This window comes from Microcaecilia unicolor, chromosome 6, assembly GCF_901765095.1.
Source record: "Microcaecilia unicolor chromosome 6, aMicUni1.1, whole genome shotgun sequence".
Taxonomy (NCBI): domain Eukaryota; kingdom Metazoa; phylum Chordata; class Amphibia; order Gymnophiona; family Siphonopidae; genus Microcaecilia; species Microcaecilia unicolor.
In genome coordinates this window covers 207,416,755-207,430,337 of record NC_044036.1, presented here as the reverse complement: position 1 = coordinate 207,430,337, position 13,583 = coordinate 207,416,755, and the positions used below count along the sequence as shown (strand labels likewise).

At 40.9% G+C, this 13,583-nt stretch overlaps 1 protein-coding gene across 2 annotated transcripts in view; it reads left to right on the top strand.

Moving 5' to 3' along the window:
* The window catches only part of F13B (coagulation factor XIII B chain), a 145,441-nt gene that overhangs the window by 48,393 nt on the left and 83,465 nt on the right, over positions 1 to 13,583 (top strand). For both annotated transcript variants that reach the window (XM_030207384.1, XM_030207383.1), the window contains exons 4-5: positions 5,444 to 5,620; positions 6,651 to 6,827. In XM_030207384.1, the coding sequence (XP_030063244.1) occupies positions 5,444 to 5,620; positions 6,651 to 6,827 (354 nt within the window). The remainder of the gene's footprint in view (positions 1 to 5,443; positions 5,621 to 6,650; positions 6,828 to 13,583) is intronic.

Below are 13,583 nucleotides of genomic sequence, written 5' to 3'. Positions count from 1 at the left end.
AACAACTACCAGCCTTATCCCGAACAGACTTATCCTGGCATTAGCAACCATTGCTTTGACAAAAATTTTTTTTTCCTTCCAAGGTAAATTGTACCAACAGATAAAGGGCACAGCCATGGGTGCTTCGATGGCCCCTGACTTGGCCAACCTCTATGTAGCACATTTCGAGGACAAAACATTGTGTGATCACCCCTTCACAAAAGAAATCCACTTCTATAAATGATACATTGACGATGTCTTTATCATTTGGAAAGGCTCTGTGTCACGCCTTCAAGAGTTCCATTTATAGCTCAATTCTAAGAATTCCAATCTCAGATTCCAAATTTAATACCATCAAGACACCATCTCTTTCCTTGACATATTGATAAATAAAGGACCATATTCACTTACCACGACGATATACCGGAAAGACACAGATAAGAACACATATCTCCATTACCAAAGTTATCATCAATGGGCACTTAAGAACCATCTTCCCTATTCACAATTCCTAAGATTAAGGAGACTATCCAGCTCATTTTCGAAAGTGATCGCCGGCCATCTTCCGACACAAATCAGGAGATGGCCGGCGATCTCGCAAAAGCGGCCAAATCGGTATAATTGAAAGCCGCTATTTTGACACCATCACCGCTTTCCTGTCGCAGAGCCGGCAAAAGTTCAAGGATGTGTGTTGGCAGCGACACGAAGGCGGGACATAGGCGGGCATAGGCGGGGTTACGAAATGGCCAACTTTAGCCCATAATGGGGAAAAAACCCGGCGATGAAGAGCATTTGGCCCCCTTTACTTGGTCCCTTTTTTTACAGGTCCAAGCTTCAAAAAGGTGGCCGAACTGACCACATGACCACCGGAAGGAATAGGGAATGACCTCCCCGTACTCCCCCAGTGGTCACCAACCCCCTCCCTCCCAGCATAAAAAACAGGTTACAAATACTTTTTTGCCAGCCTCTATGCCAGCCTCAAATGCCGTACCCACCTCCATGACAGTCAGAGTGTGCCCCGTTTTGTCTCCTGTTGTAGTCCATGCGGTAGTGGCCATTTTTGTAAGCCTGTTTTAGATCCCTTTCCTGTGTTACCCACGTCAGAGAATGTAGTTCTTACCTTGAATGGTGCTGAAAGAGGGCATTGTACACATAGGCGGTCGGTGGTCCAACTGTTTGGGGAGGCTAAAGGGGGCGAGGTTAGGGGTGGGACCAGGGGTGGAGCTTAAATCCATAATTGTCTGATAACACAGAAAAAAATAAATAAAAAAAAATAAAAGTCACAATTAATACCTTTTATTAAATTTAGATATTAGATATGTATCATATGTCAAAGAATAAAGTGGTTGCTCAAAGCATATTCTAAGCACAATCGCTCAACTGCAAAACACCATGCACAACTTTGTGCAAAAACACACTCAGAACCTTACTGTACCATAAATATTACACTGGGCAGAACCTAATACACCAATATACCACCCATACGGAAAATGTAGACCATCAACAATATGAAACAAGGGATCATATCATCACAATTCTCTTGTAGAGCCACAAAACACCCTAATTCATGTTTAATGTGGGATAAAATGCCATAAATAAGTAAATAAATATAATCTTTTAATGTTGAGCACCTGATTCTCAAAGTGGACATATTCCAAACACTATAATGAAAATAAAATGATCTTTTCTACCTTTGTTTGGTGACTTTTTCTGATCATGCTGGTCCAGTATCTGCTGCTATCTGTTCTCAGTGCAGGTCAGGAAGTCATCCTCCTTAAATATCTCCCTGGCAACCCAGCCAACCCCCCCTCCCCCTGCTCTCCCAGCAGAAAGGTAAACAAACCATAAACCAATTTCTACAATTGGTTTCACAAGGCTAGAGGGCTTTCACTGCAGCTCCTGCTGTGAGGATGGAGGTAAATCAACAATTTAAACCTCTCAGAGCACAGCAGGGGAGGCTTAGTCTGTCCAAGCCTCTTATACCGGGCGCCTATGATTGTACACCATTGTGCCAGCTCTGACATACTGCTAATCTTAGTACCAGGGGACTCTTTGCCAGTGGGGCACAACCTCTGATCTGCAGTTAACTGTGAGTAACCTGCTTATTTCAAGAAAGGACTTTTTCAGAGAGATTAGTCTTCAGGTGTGAACTGCTGTGCCAAAGTTATACAGCAGCAATAAGTCCTAGAGGCTGTACGCAGGTCCCTGGAGCAGTTTTAGCGGGTGCAGTACATTTGTGGGTAGTGGGTTTTTTGGGGGGAGGGGGTTGGGGGGCTCAGCTCCCAAAGTAAGGGAGCTATGCACGTGGGAGCTTTTCTGAAGTCCACCGCAGTGACCCCTAGGGAGCCCGGTTGGTGTCCTGGCATGTCAGGGGGGCCAGTGCACTAAAAATGCTGGCTCCTCCCATGGCCAAATGCCTTGAATTCGGCCGGGGTTTGAGATGGCTGACATAACTTTCCATTATCGCTAAAAAACGAAGCCGGCCATCTCAAACCCCGGCCAAATCCAATGCATTTGGCTGGCCGGAACCATATTATCGAAACAAAAGATGGTCGGCCATCTTTTTTGAAAATACGGGTCTAGCCAGCTGTTTGCGGTGCCACCAAAATACATCGCCAGCCATGTATTTCGCTGGCGCTGTTCGATTATTCCCCTCCACGGGGCATATTTTCAAAGCACTTAGCATTCCAAAGTTCCATAGGTTTCTTTGGAACTTTGGAAGGCTAAGTGCTTTGAAAATATGCCTCCAGATACCTATTTGGGAGATTTCAAGACACAGGCTGCCAACATGAGAAAAAGATTCCAGGACAGGGGATATCCAGAAAAAACAATCAGTGCAGGATACCATAAAGCATTGATGGTCGAAAGAGAAACATTGTTCCAACCCAAAGAGAAAAAGATTACACCTGACCTCGTGTGCACATTAAAGTATTCCTTCCTGACAAACAACATCTAAAGGAGTATTAAAAAATATTGGCCCATTCTTGAACACCACTCCTGTTTTCAGGACAAACGTATTGTTTTTGCATAAGCCAGGAACAAAAATTTAAGAGAGATCTTAGTTCCATCCACTTTGCCAGATACCACCAAGACAGCTACGGATTTCACTGAACACCACCCATGTGGGCAGTGCACAGTCTGCAAGCACTCCCTCGACATTAGTGAATTTGTAGATCAGAGAACGGGTAAGAAATTTACTCTGCGGCATTCCTCCACCTGCAACACAAGCAATGTCATTTACACAATTGTATGCCCATGTAATAAAATATATATTGGTAAAACTACCAGACTAGTGAAAACTAGGATAATTGAGCACAGAAGCTGTATTAAACGCCAAGTCCAATCAGCACCACTGACAGAACACTGGATGTCTGAAAATCACACTGTTGAAGACATTAGGTTCTTTGTAGTTAAGCATTTCACCAAGAGATGGCGCCAACGGGACCTAAACACTTTACTCTATAGAGAAGAGCAGAGATTCATTTTCTACTTTAACAGTCTCAAACCACACGGACTCAATTTAGAAATTGATTACAGTGTCTTTCTCTAAAAATACAATAGCCATTTTGCATATCATGCCACTCAGTCATCAAGTCATATTTTCAATCCCTAACATAAATACTTCTCCAAGGGTGCACTGTTTTCCATGTGATACCGTACTTTCATCATCATGTTTATCAGATCATTTGTGTATTTCTATGGTATATTTATGTCTCAAAGAATATCAATGTTACTTCAATTTATTTATTATCCATTATTTATCATCGACTTTCTATTGTTTAGTTTGCATTCATTGTTTATTATTGTTTTTTATCAATATTCTGTATTGGAAATTTGATTACTTATTTTTTAGCTTCTTTTAAATGGTACTAGATATTTTTGTTTCTTTTAAATGTTACAAGATGTTTTTAATGTTTCTTGCACATTTGTATGTATATGAGTATGAGGCATTTTTTCATTCTTATTGTATCTAGTACGGTAAAGACTACAAGTCACTAGTGCTTCTATCATCTATAAAATATTCATTATTATCATATTAAAAAAATTTTTATTTTATCCATTGACAAATCAGCATATACTGTGCAAGTCAGAATTTGGCCATTTATTAGAATCTATAACATTTAAGTCATAGCATCATTATAAAGCATCATTGTAATTCATGCATTTTAAAGTACTAGTTAGTTCATTTAATTTTCTGATTTTATCATTATTGACCAGGTACAACTGAGACTGTTGACTGTTTTTTTGAGTGAAAGTGCCCAGAGATAGAGTACCCTTGGCCTACTGGATTTTTTTCCAGCCCCAGTCTGAGCCTTGCTTGAGTGACCCTGCCATTGGAGCTGTATGTACATAAGTACATAAGTACATAAGTAGTGCCATACTGGGAAAGACCAAAGGTCCATCTAGCCCAGCATCCTGTCACCGACAGTGGCCAATCCAGGTCAAGGGCACCTGGCACGCTCCCCAAACGTAAAAACATTCCAGACAAGTTATACCTAAAAATGCGGAATTTTTCCAAGTCCATTTAATAGCGGTCTATGGACTTGTCCTTTAGGAATCTATCTAACCCCTTTTTAAACTCCGTCAAGCTAACCGCCCGTACCACGTTCTCCGGCAACGAATTCCAGAGTCTAATTACACGTTGGGTGAAGAAACATTTTCTCCGATTCGTTTTAAATTTACCACACTGTAGCTTCAACTCATGCCCTCTAGTCCTAGTATTTTTGGATAGCGTGAACAGTCGCTTCACATCCACCCGATCCATTCCACTCATTATTTTATACACTTCTATCATATCTCCCCTCAGCCGTCTCTTCTCCAAGCTGAAAAGCCCTAGCCTTCTCAGCCTCTCTTCATAGGAAAGTCGTCCCATCCCCACTATCATTTTCGTCGCCCTTCGCTGTACCTTTTCCAATTCTACTATATCTTGTGTGTGGCAGAAGTAATCTGTTTGTGTGACCCCAGTCTCGGGTGGTGTGGAGCGAAACCCCAGGGTGGAGCTGAGCCAGAGGTGTACCCAGGGTTACACTTTCATAGTGTGTATTTGCAAAGGGGGACATACACAGAGTTGGAGCATAGGTGGGGTATGGGCAGAACTCCCTTTTACGTGCATAATGTACAGAATACTTTTGAGAGAGCTCTATTGCTGCTCTAACTGCAGATGTCTCAATGTTAGATGTGCTGACACCAGGTTCTGCTAATATTCTATAATGGAACCTGGGCACCCAAGTTCCATTGTAGAAAAGGCACCTACTGCATAGTCTCAGGGTGCCAGTATGGAGGTGTTCAGTTTTAAAATGTCCTCCTTGATATATTTGCATATTCAAAGCTTTCTACCTGCTTATCATATAAGTCTGTACATATCAAACACTGCCTGTTATCAAAAAGTTCCACAAGACAAGTGATATGGCAGAACTATTCATTCCAACATATTTAGTGTTACATATTCACTTATTTTCATTAGAGACTTGTGAAGCTGCTGAATTGTATCATGGCCGCTATTCTACTACCCAGACAGTGTTCAAACTATATGAGAAACTGCATTATGAATGTGACAAAGGATATTACACAACAAGAGGGAGCACCGTTGAGGAGGTCCAATGCCTCCCCCATGGATGGTCATCGCTTCCACAGTGCATCAGTAAGTTTTCTGAATATTTAAGAGAGGGTTTTTTTTCCTAAAATAGTGCACATTTTATCATTCAGGTAATCTGTAGACTATTTCATTTAGGACTTGATTTTTGAACAGTTAAGCACAAGTTATATGTGCAAAGTAGTAATTTACATATTAAGGATCAAATTCTATAAATGGTACTGAAAAATAGGTGCCAAAAAATGAGCCCTAGTACTTGTAGGTGCACACATAGATTAGATTAAGGGAGATCCACGCCTAATTTAGGTGTGAGAATTTACACCAGGTTTTAGTTGATGTAAATCCTTGTGCCCGAAATTAGGCGCAGCTCCTGGTGCTAAGCACTATTCTATAAATGACAGTCAGAGTTGGGTGCCATTTCTAGAATAACGTTTAGTGCTGGGATATCCTTGCACTTTAATCCTTGGAATGCCCATGACCCACCCATGCCTCTCTCATGTCCACACCTACTTTTCAGATCTACACATAGGAATCTGTGCACACATCTTTATAGAACAGCGCCTAGCAAGATGCATGCGTAAGTTCTAACTTTTTCCAATTAGCACCAATAATTATTAGTGCCCAATTAGCAATGCTAAGTGGTTTATTATTTAATTAAATTGGGCATGCACCCAAGTTTCCATGTGTAATTTTAAGTTCCGTGTACAGAGGGGAATTATGCATGTCCTGTCCCGGATATCTTATTCCCCTACTTTGTGACCTGTATAAAATGGGCCTTTTTGACTTCTATTGTTGACCAAGGACTGAAGAGGTCAGCTCCTTCAAGATTCTGCCTCAGTGCTGCCCTTGGGCAAGTAGCGGTCGTTACCATAATAGGAACTTTCTTCCATCTCTTCCCAGACTTGAATGTCTCTCGTATTGGACTGCCATGGGCAAGTCAAATAACTGAATTGTAAGTGTAACCAAGCATGAAACAGACAACACAGTTTATACCTTACAAATGGCATTTAGAAGTTTTACTTTTATTTAAAGTGCAGTACTGTAGTATTATTTAATACTGAAAATAATTTTTTTTCAGAATTAACATGCTCATCCTTACAAAATGTAGAGCATGGAGGGTTTCGTCCTGTGAAGACAACCTATGAGGATGGAGATGTGGTACAGTTTTTCTGTAAAGAAAACTACTCATTAACTGGATCTGAACTACTTCAGTGTTATTACTTTGGCTGGTCCCCAGAACCTCCAATATGTGAAGGTAATTTTTTCTTTGTTTGCTAATATTCAAAGCTTGATCTTCAAGTGTTAGGGTCACTGCTTTCAAGTTTAAGTATTAGCATCATTCAACATAGTCAACAATTACTACTAAGCAACTTTAGCAAGAAACAATGTAAAAGTTGCATTTAAAATGTTGGCATACCTTAATTTTAAAGCTAAACTCTGGAGTTGTCAGCAGGTTGTTTTTTTATCCATTGGAACAATAATTTCATTATTTTGGCAACAATTTGTTCCATTTAGGGTGGGAATAAGCAGAGGGTTTGTATTCTAAGCTGCTTAATGAGGAACATTAAGGGGGGAAATTATCAAGGTAGGCTACCATTAAGACCAGTTATTTTACCACAAGTCCCATTTTATGCAATGAAACCTATTTACTAATAACCAGGGTTAACAGTATAATAACCTACCTTATTGTTAGCCCACATTGATAACTTCTCACCTAAATCCTCCAAGATGTGATTGAGGGACCGATGCATAGCAGCACCCAGTAAATACGGGTGCCATTGGAAAAATTAGTGGGTTTTACTTCCATTTCTTTCAATGGAAGCAAACCCCCGAATGGATCAATGTGTCCTCCTTTTTCTGGAGCCATATGGTAACCCTACCTATGGGGTCTAGCTGGGAGGCTTCTTGGGAGCATTGTATTTGTTTGTACGTTTTCTATGTTCTGTCTTATACAAGGTGTGGAACTGGCTAACTTGAATATATAGCTGCTCACAAGTTATCTATTATAACTGTTCACGGGGCCTCAGCAAAAAGATCCTTCTCTCTTTTCTCTCTGGCTAAGACTGGAGAAAAACGCCAGTACATCCTAGATGAATTGAGCTCCTGGGTCAATCAGAGCCCAGAAAAACAAGTTTTAAAACTAGCTGACCACATCACTGCAGGTTACTTCTTCTCTGTGTGCTAATTAAAGAAGGAACAGCGATTTCTCTGTAACAGTTTTAAACATAAACATGCACCACCTGCTGGCCAAATTACAGAAACACACTTCAACAAATAATAATTAAGGCAGTTTTACAGATTTAAAACCCAATGTTTTGTCACAACATACATTAGTACTAATTTGAACCATAAACTGTAGTAAAAAGATGTTTTTATTGCTGCGTTGCATTTTGGCTGATTAAGTCTGAATATTAACAGAGTGGAGTAGGTAATGTATTCCAAAGCTGGGGTTCAGCATAACTAATAGTATGAGTGACATCAAGGCAGATAATAGAGGGAGGGGGCAACCAGAGCGAACCAGATGCAGAGGAACGGAGGTGCATTGGAGGTGCATATGGAATAAAAAAGATGAGATAGATATTCTGGTGCAGAGGGAAGGCGTGATTTGAAAATCAAAAGACATAATCTATATTAGATTTGAGCGGAAAGAGGTAGCCAATGTTCCGAATGAAGGAGTGTTGTGATATGGTCAAATGGTGTGGATTGATGAAAGATTCAAACTGTGGTTGATTGGATAAGTTGGAGCTATTTCATGTAAGAAAATGGAAGACCAGCACAGAGTGAATTATAGTAATCAAGATGGGTGATAACTAGACTAAGCAGCAGTACATGAATAGCTGGGGTTGGGAAAAGTGAGCAGATGGAATGGATTCTGTGAAGCACAAAGAAAGAGGCTTTGATTACAGTATTAATCTGATCCTTAAAAGTAAGGTAATAATCAAAAAGAACACCCAAAATTTTAAGTTTCCCTAAACGGAAAACTCTGATTGTTAACAGTTGGAAGGGCCAGAGTGGAGGCTGAAGGAGACTTTTTGAAGTCAACAGTTTAATTCAGTAAGGTCTGAGCAAGAGGGAGGAACACGGTAAAGAATTTGAATATAATCTGCATAACAAAATGGATGTCACGATTACAAAGCTGGAAACTGGGTTTGTGAGCCCTTGGGCCACTGCCGAGGAGTGGCAGTGGCAGGCAAAACCACCCCACGCTAGAGACAGGGCAGATCTCTGACAAACAGTTAGGCTTCACCTGCACCTGGCCACTTTCCACCAAGAGTTGAGCTCAAGGCTTCAGGTGGCCAGCAGGACTTACTGGACAGGGCAGGACTGGCTAACAGCTAGGCAGCACAGGGACAGCAAGGCAGGGAAAGAATAGGCTAAAGGACAGGACTGAAAGCTGCGAGTAGCCACTGAAACAGGGAACAAACACAGATAAACCCAGAACTAGACAAAGACATACAAAGAAGACACAAGACCAGGAAACAAGCAATACAGTAAACAAGCAATACCCTAAACTAAACATAGACTAACTAGAACAGGCAAGACTTCAGGCAAGAACTACAGCAAGGCCCCTCCGAAGGGACACCACCTTGTAAGTGTTGGAGGGGCTTCCGTGTTTCAATGACTCAGAGGGCTATGCTGTAGGGTTACCCATATCAGACAGGCCTCTGATGAGAAACCAGACAAAGAGTGTCCCAACCTGGAGGATCCAAGATGGCGTTGAGGGAGGACGTATGTTAGTTGAGTTCCCGTTTTACACCAGAATGCCTGAAGAAGAAGGCGCGCTCCCCAGAGAATGGGGAAGAGAAAAGGCAAAGCCATGGTGTTGTCCTCCTCGAACATGGCTGGGGTTTCCACCACTTCTCAGTCTATTTTGGAGAGATTCGGGGTCATAATGTTGGGGATATCGGTTCCTGCTTCGGGGAACAGCAAGGCTTTATTGCCGAATCTCAGTGGAGAGGGAGTGACTTTGAGTCCCCCTGTTGAAACGACCCCTCCAAGACCCGGAAACAGTATTGCTTCGCTATGGAGGTCAATAATGGAAACGCCCGAAGTGGGTTAGGATTTTCACGTGACCCGAGGAGGTCCTGGCGCAGCATCGACTTGGACAATAAACCAACTGGGGGATTGGAGAGTGAGCTCTTCCCCCCGAAGATATCTGGAGCGGTTTCTGTGGAGAAATTGGACTTGGTGAAGCCAATAATGTCATAATGGACGTACTATAGGAACTGCAGCAGAATGTGAATAACTCTCTTCTTCAGATGTTTAAAATTTTTCACTATGTGAGTTAAAGAATTTATATTAATACCTATCTAACAAAGTGGAAGTCCAAGATATAAAAATAGAGACTTTGATTATGGAAATGGCTTCTCTATGAAAATCAGACAATTTGGTAATGAAGAATAGTATCTTTTTTGTAAAAATTGGAATTTCTGGAGAACCAATTAAGGGAAAAGAACTTGAGAATGATAAATTTACCTATAATATTCTATATATCAGCTACTGAATTCTTGAAGAAATATTTCTCTGATACTTTGCTAATACCTTCTGATAGCCACCTATTGGTGACTAAAATTATATTTCCTTTATAAATCTTCTTTATCAGAGAAAAGAGATGTAAGTTTAACCGACATTTTGGAAAATTCAGAAGTTATAGATAGAGTTATATTATTAGTGACTTTTGTCTTTGATTTAGATAGGAACAATGTTTTGAAATTGTATTTCCGATACATGGTTGATAGTTTTTTGGGTTCAAAGATGCATATATTTCCTGACACATCAAGGGAATCACAGACTGGGAGGTGTGAAGTCTTGGCTTTTAAGCCAGGAATCATTGCCCTAGGTGGGACCTTCCTAGCGTGATTCCCTTGTAAGTGTTTTATTTCCTTATTACTTATTTGTTTGAACCTAAGAAATTATAAGAGTTTGTGGAAACAGATGAAGAATGCTCTGCAGCAACTTCCTTCAGTTACCACTGTACCGGCTGCAATAACCGATTAACCTTCCTCCCTCAGAAAATGTGAAGTGTAAGATTAACCATTTTGAGTTTTTCTTATTTTCTTTAAGATTGTTTTCCTGATCTTGGATCTTCCAATTGTGGACAATTATGTAAATATATATTGTTGAGAGAAAATGTTTTCCTTTTTATATTAATTTCTGTATTTCCTTACATTTATGTGATAAATGTGAATGTAATTAAGTAAAATGATAAATAAATTAAAAAAAAAAAAGAACTACAGCAAGGAAACAAACTCAAGCTGAAGTGCAAAAGCACCAACATACCAGGGCCTTAGACGCAATGCAAAGGCAAAGCATCAAGGTTTCAGAATGGCAAATAAGCCCAGCAGCACCTGGAGCTCAGCTGCAACAATCACCAGGAAACCATGGGTGCTGTGTAGGTTCAATCCAAGCAAGCAAGTCTGACAGCCCGGAAGATCCGGACCGGGCTGAAATCTGGAACGGGTGACGGTCCACAGCAGCCACCGGTTCTGGCCACCAGAGGATGAGGTGAGCACAGACGTAACAATGGAAGACAATTATTGGATTGTATCACAGTGAGAAACAGAGATAAGAAAACATTGGTGAGGGTGGGTGCTAAAATGGAGACCTGCGGTACTCCAGAGGTAACCAGAGAAATAGGTAAGGGGTGCTTTCTTGTGAACAATTTGACAACTACAATTAGATAGCTTTGAAACCATAATAGAACACTGCCTAAAATACTAATTGACTGCAGACATTGGAGAAGAAGGTTATGATCTATGTCAAGTGTTCAGCACTGCGTGCGTCTGGTAGTGCTATATAAATGCTATTAGTAGTAGTAGTATGATCAACAAGGTCAAAAGCTGAAGATAAGTCAAGTGAAAATAGAATCACAGATAAACGCTGATCAAGTGAATTCCTAATGGTATCGTGCATTGCTACAGAAAAGTTTCCATGCTGTGTTGTTTCCTAAAACCGGACTGATAAGGATGCAAGCAAGTGCAGAATCCAGATATGAGATAAGACGACCATGTATTACCTTTTCTAAGACTGTAGAGAAAAATGGAAGATTGGAAATGGGTCTGTAGTTGATAGGGTCTTTTTTTTTTTTTGTTACATTTGTACCCCGCGCTTTCCCACTCATGGCAGGCTCAATGCGGCTTACATGGGGCAATGGAGGGTTAAGTGACTTGCCCTGAGTCACAAGGAGCTGCCTGTGCCTGAAGTGGGAATCGAACTCAGTTCCTCAGTTCCCCAGGGCCAAAGTCGACCACCCTAACCGCTTTGGAGCTTTTTTTAGAAGTGATGTAATTAGGGCATGTTTCCACTCACTTGGTACATGACCTAGATATAAGCTTGCCTGAATCAAAGGTAAAATAATTGGGAGAATATGAGTCGTTAGACATTTACATAGGTGAGCTGGCCACGGATCCAAAGCAGAGCCTGATGAATTCACAGGGGAAAGAGCTTGTTTGAGTGACACAAGTGTTGGAGTATTAAAGGAAAACCAGGAGGATGGCAATGAAGAAAATCGGTTATCATTAATATTTGGCTGAGAGGTAGGGGAAGAGAGAGAAATTGAAGGGGGAATAACAGGAAAGGAGTTCCACAGGGATGTAATCTTTGTTTGTCAAAAGGAGATTAATGTAGATGGTAGCAAGATCAAAGGGTCAAAGGCAGGAGTAACCTCTGAGGGGGCAACTGAAAATGGTTAATGAGAAATTGATTGCTGGAATTCATTACCATTCACCACAGGAACCAACTTTTCAAAATGATTGGGGGTGCTGAAACTCCCCCCCCCCCCCCCCGGTACCTTAAAATCCTGTCTGCTGCAGTCTTCACCAGGGCAGTGGCAGCGCCACTCATAGGCTACCTACAACCTGCACCAGGACTTCTTCCCTGAACAATCCTACCCCTCAGTCCCCCTGTACATATAAAGAGATGCAAATTTCAAAAACTGACATATTTCAATCACTATACTATAGGTTAACAAATACAAATAAAACAAAACATGGAAAATATGATATCATCATTTTATTGGACTAAATACATTTTTCAATTAGCTTTCAGAGGCCAAAACCTCTTTTCTCAGGTCAGGACAGTATACTGCTGTTATGGTATTCTGTTCTGACATAAGAAAGGAGGGTTTGGTCTTCAAACATTAGTCAAAAATGTATTAAAATTAGTCCAATCCCTAGTGGATTCAAGATGGCTGCAGCAGACACATGACTTGCCTGTAGCTCTCTGAGTTTTTCCTTCTCTTTCGAAATGCCGAAGAGAAGGGGCCATCAAGCCTCCACGACCCCCCAGAGGCAAACTCTTTCCGCAGGAATTCAGTCCTATTTACAGACAGCCCTGGCTCCAGAGTTGTCAGAGAAAAACCCGTTGACTCACCCTGGGATGAATGGAGATCCCGATACGTCTCTAGAGCTAGAGCTTTTGCTCAGCCCCAAGACAAGAGTCCCTCCTCCACAACCTTCAGCTAGTAGTACTCCACTGTTGACGCCCTCTACTCTGTTTCCCAGGACTGGTACGGATGAAGAGAGACGGGAGGCATTACAAACAACCGGAGGAAACCGGGCAGTTGGAGAACAGATATCCCAGATGGAACTTTTTGCAAATTCTGGAGAGCCTAAGGAAAAAGAAGGTGGAAGTTTGGAACAGTCATCGTTAATGGGAGATACAGAGGTAGAACCTACACAATTTTCTACATTACTTGTTAAACCAAATGAAGTTACCCTGGATAATTTGTGGACACTTATTGTGAATTTATGGAAGGCAATATTTCCTCAAATACAAAAACTAACTCAGGATTTTGCTGATATGGAGCAGAGAAATAGATAAGTGGATCTTAAATTAGAGCCATTAAAACAACAAAATAAAGAATATGACGATAAGATTACAAAATTACAAAATACTCAAGAGACTGTGATAAAAGATTTAACAGCCTTAAGGAAAAAAACAGAATTTCTTGAGAATTCAGCTAGAGGTAATAATTTGCGTTTTTTGAACTTTCCAAAATAATTTACAAAAA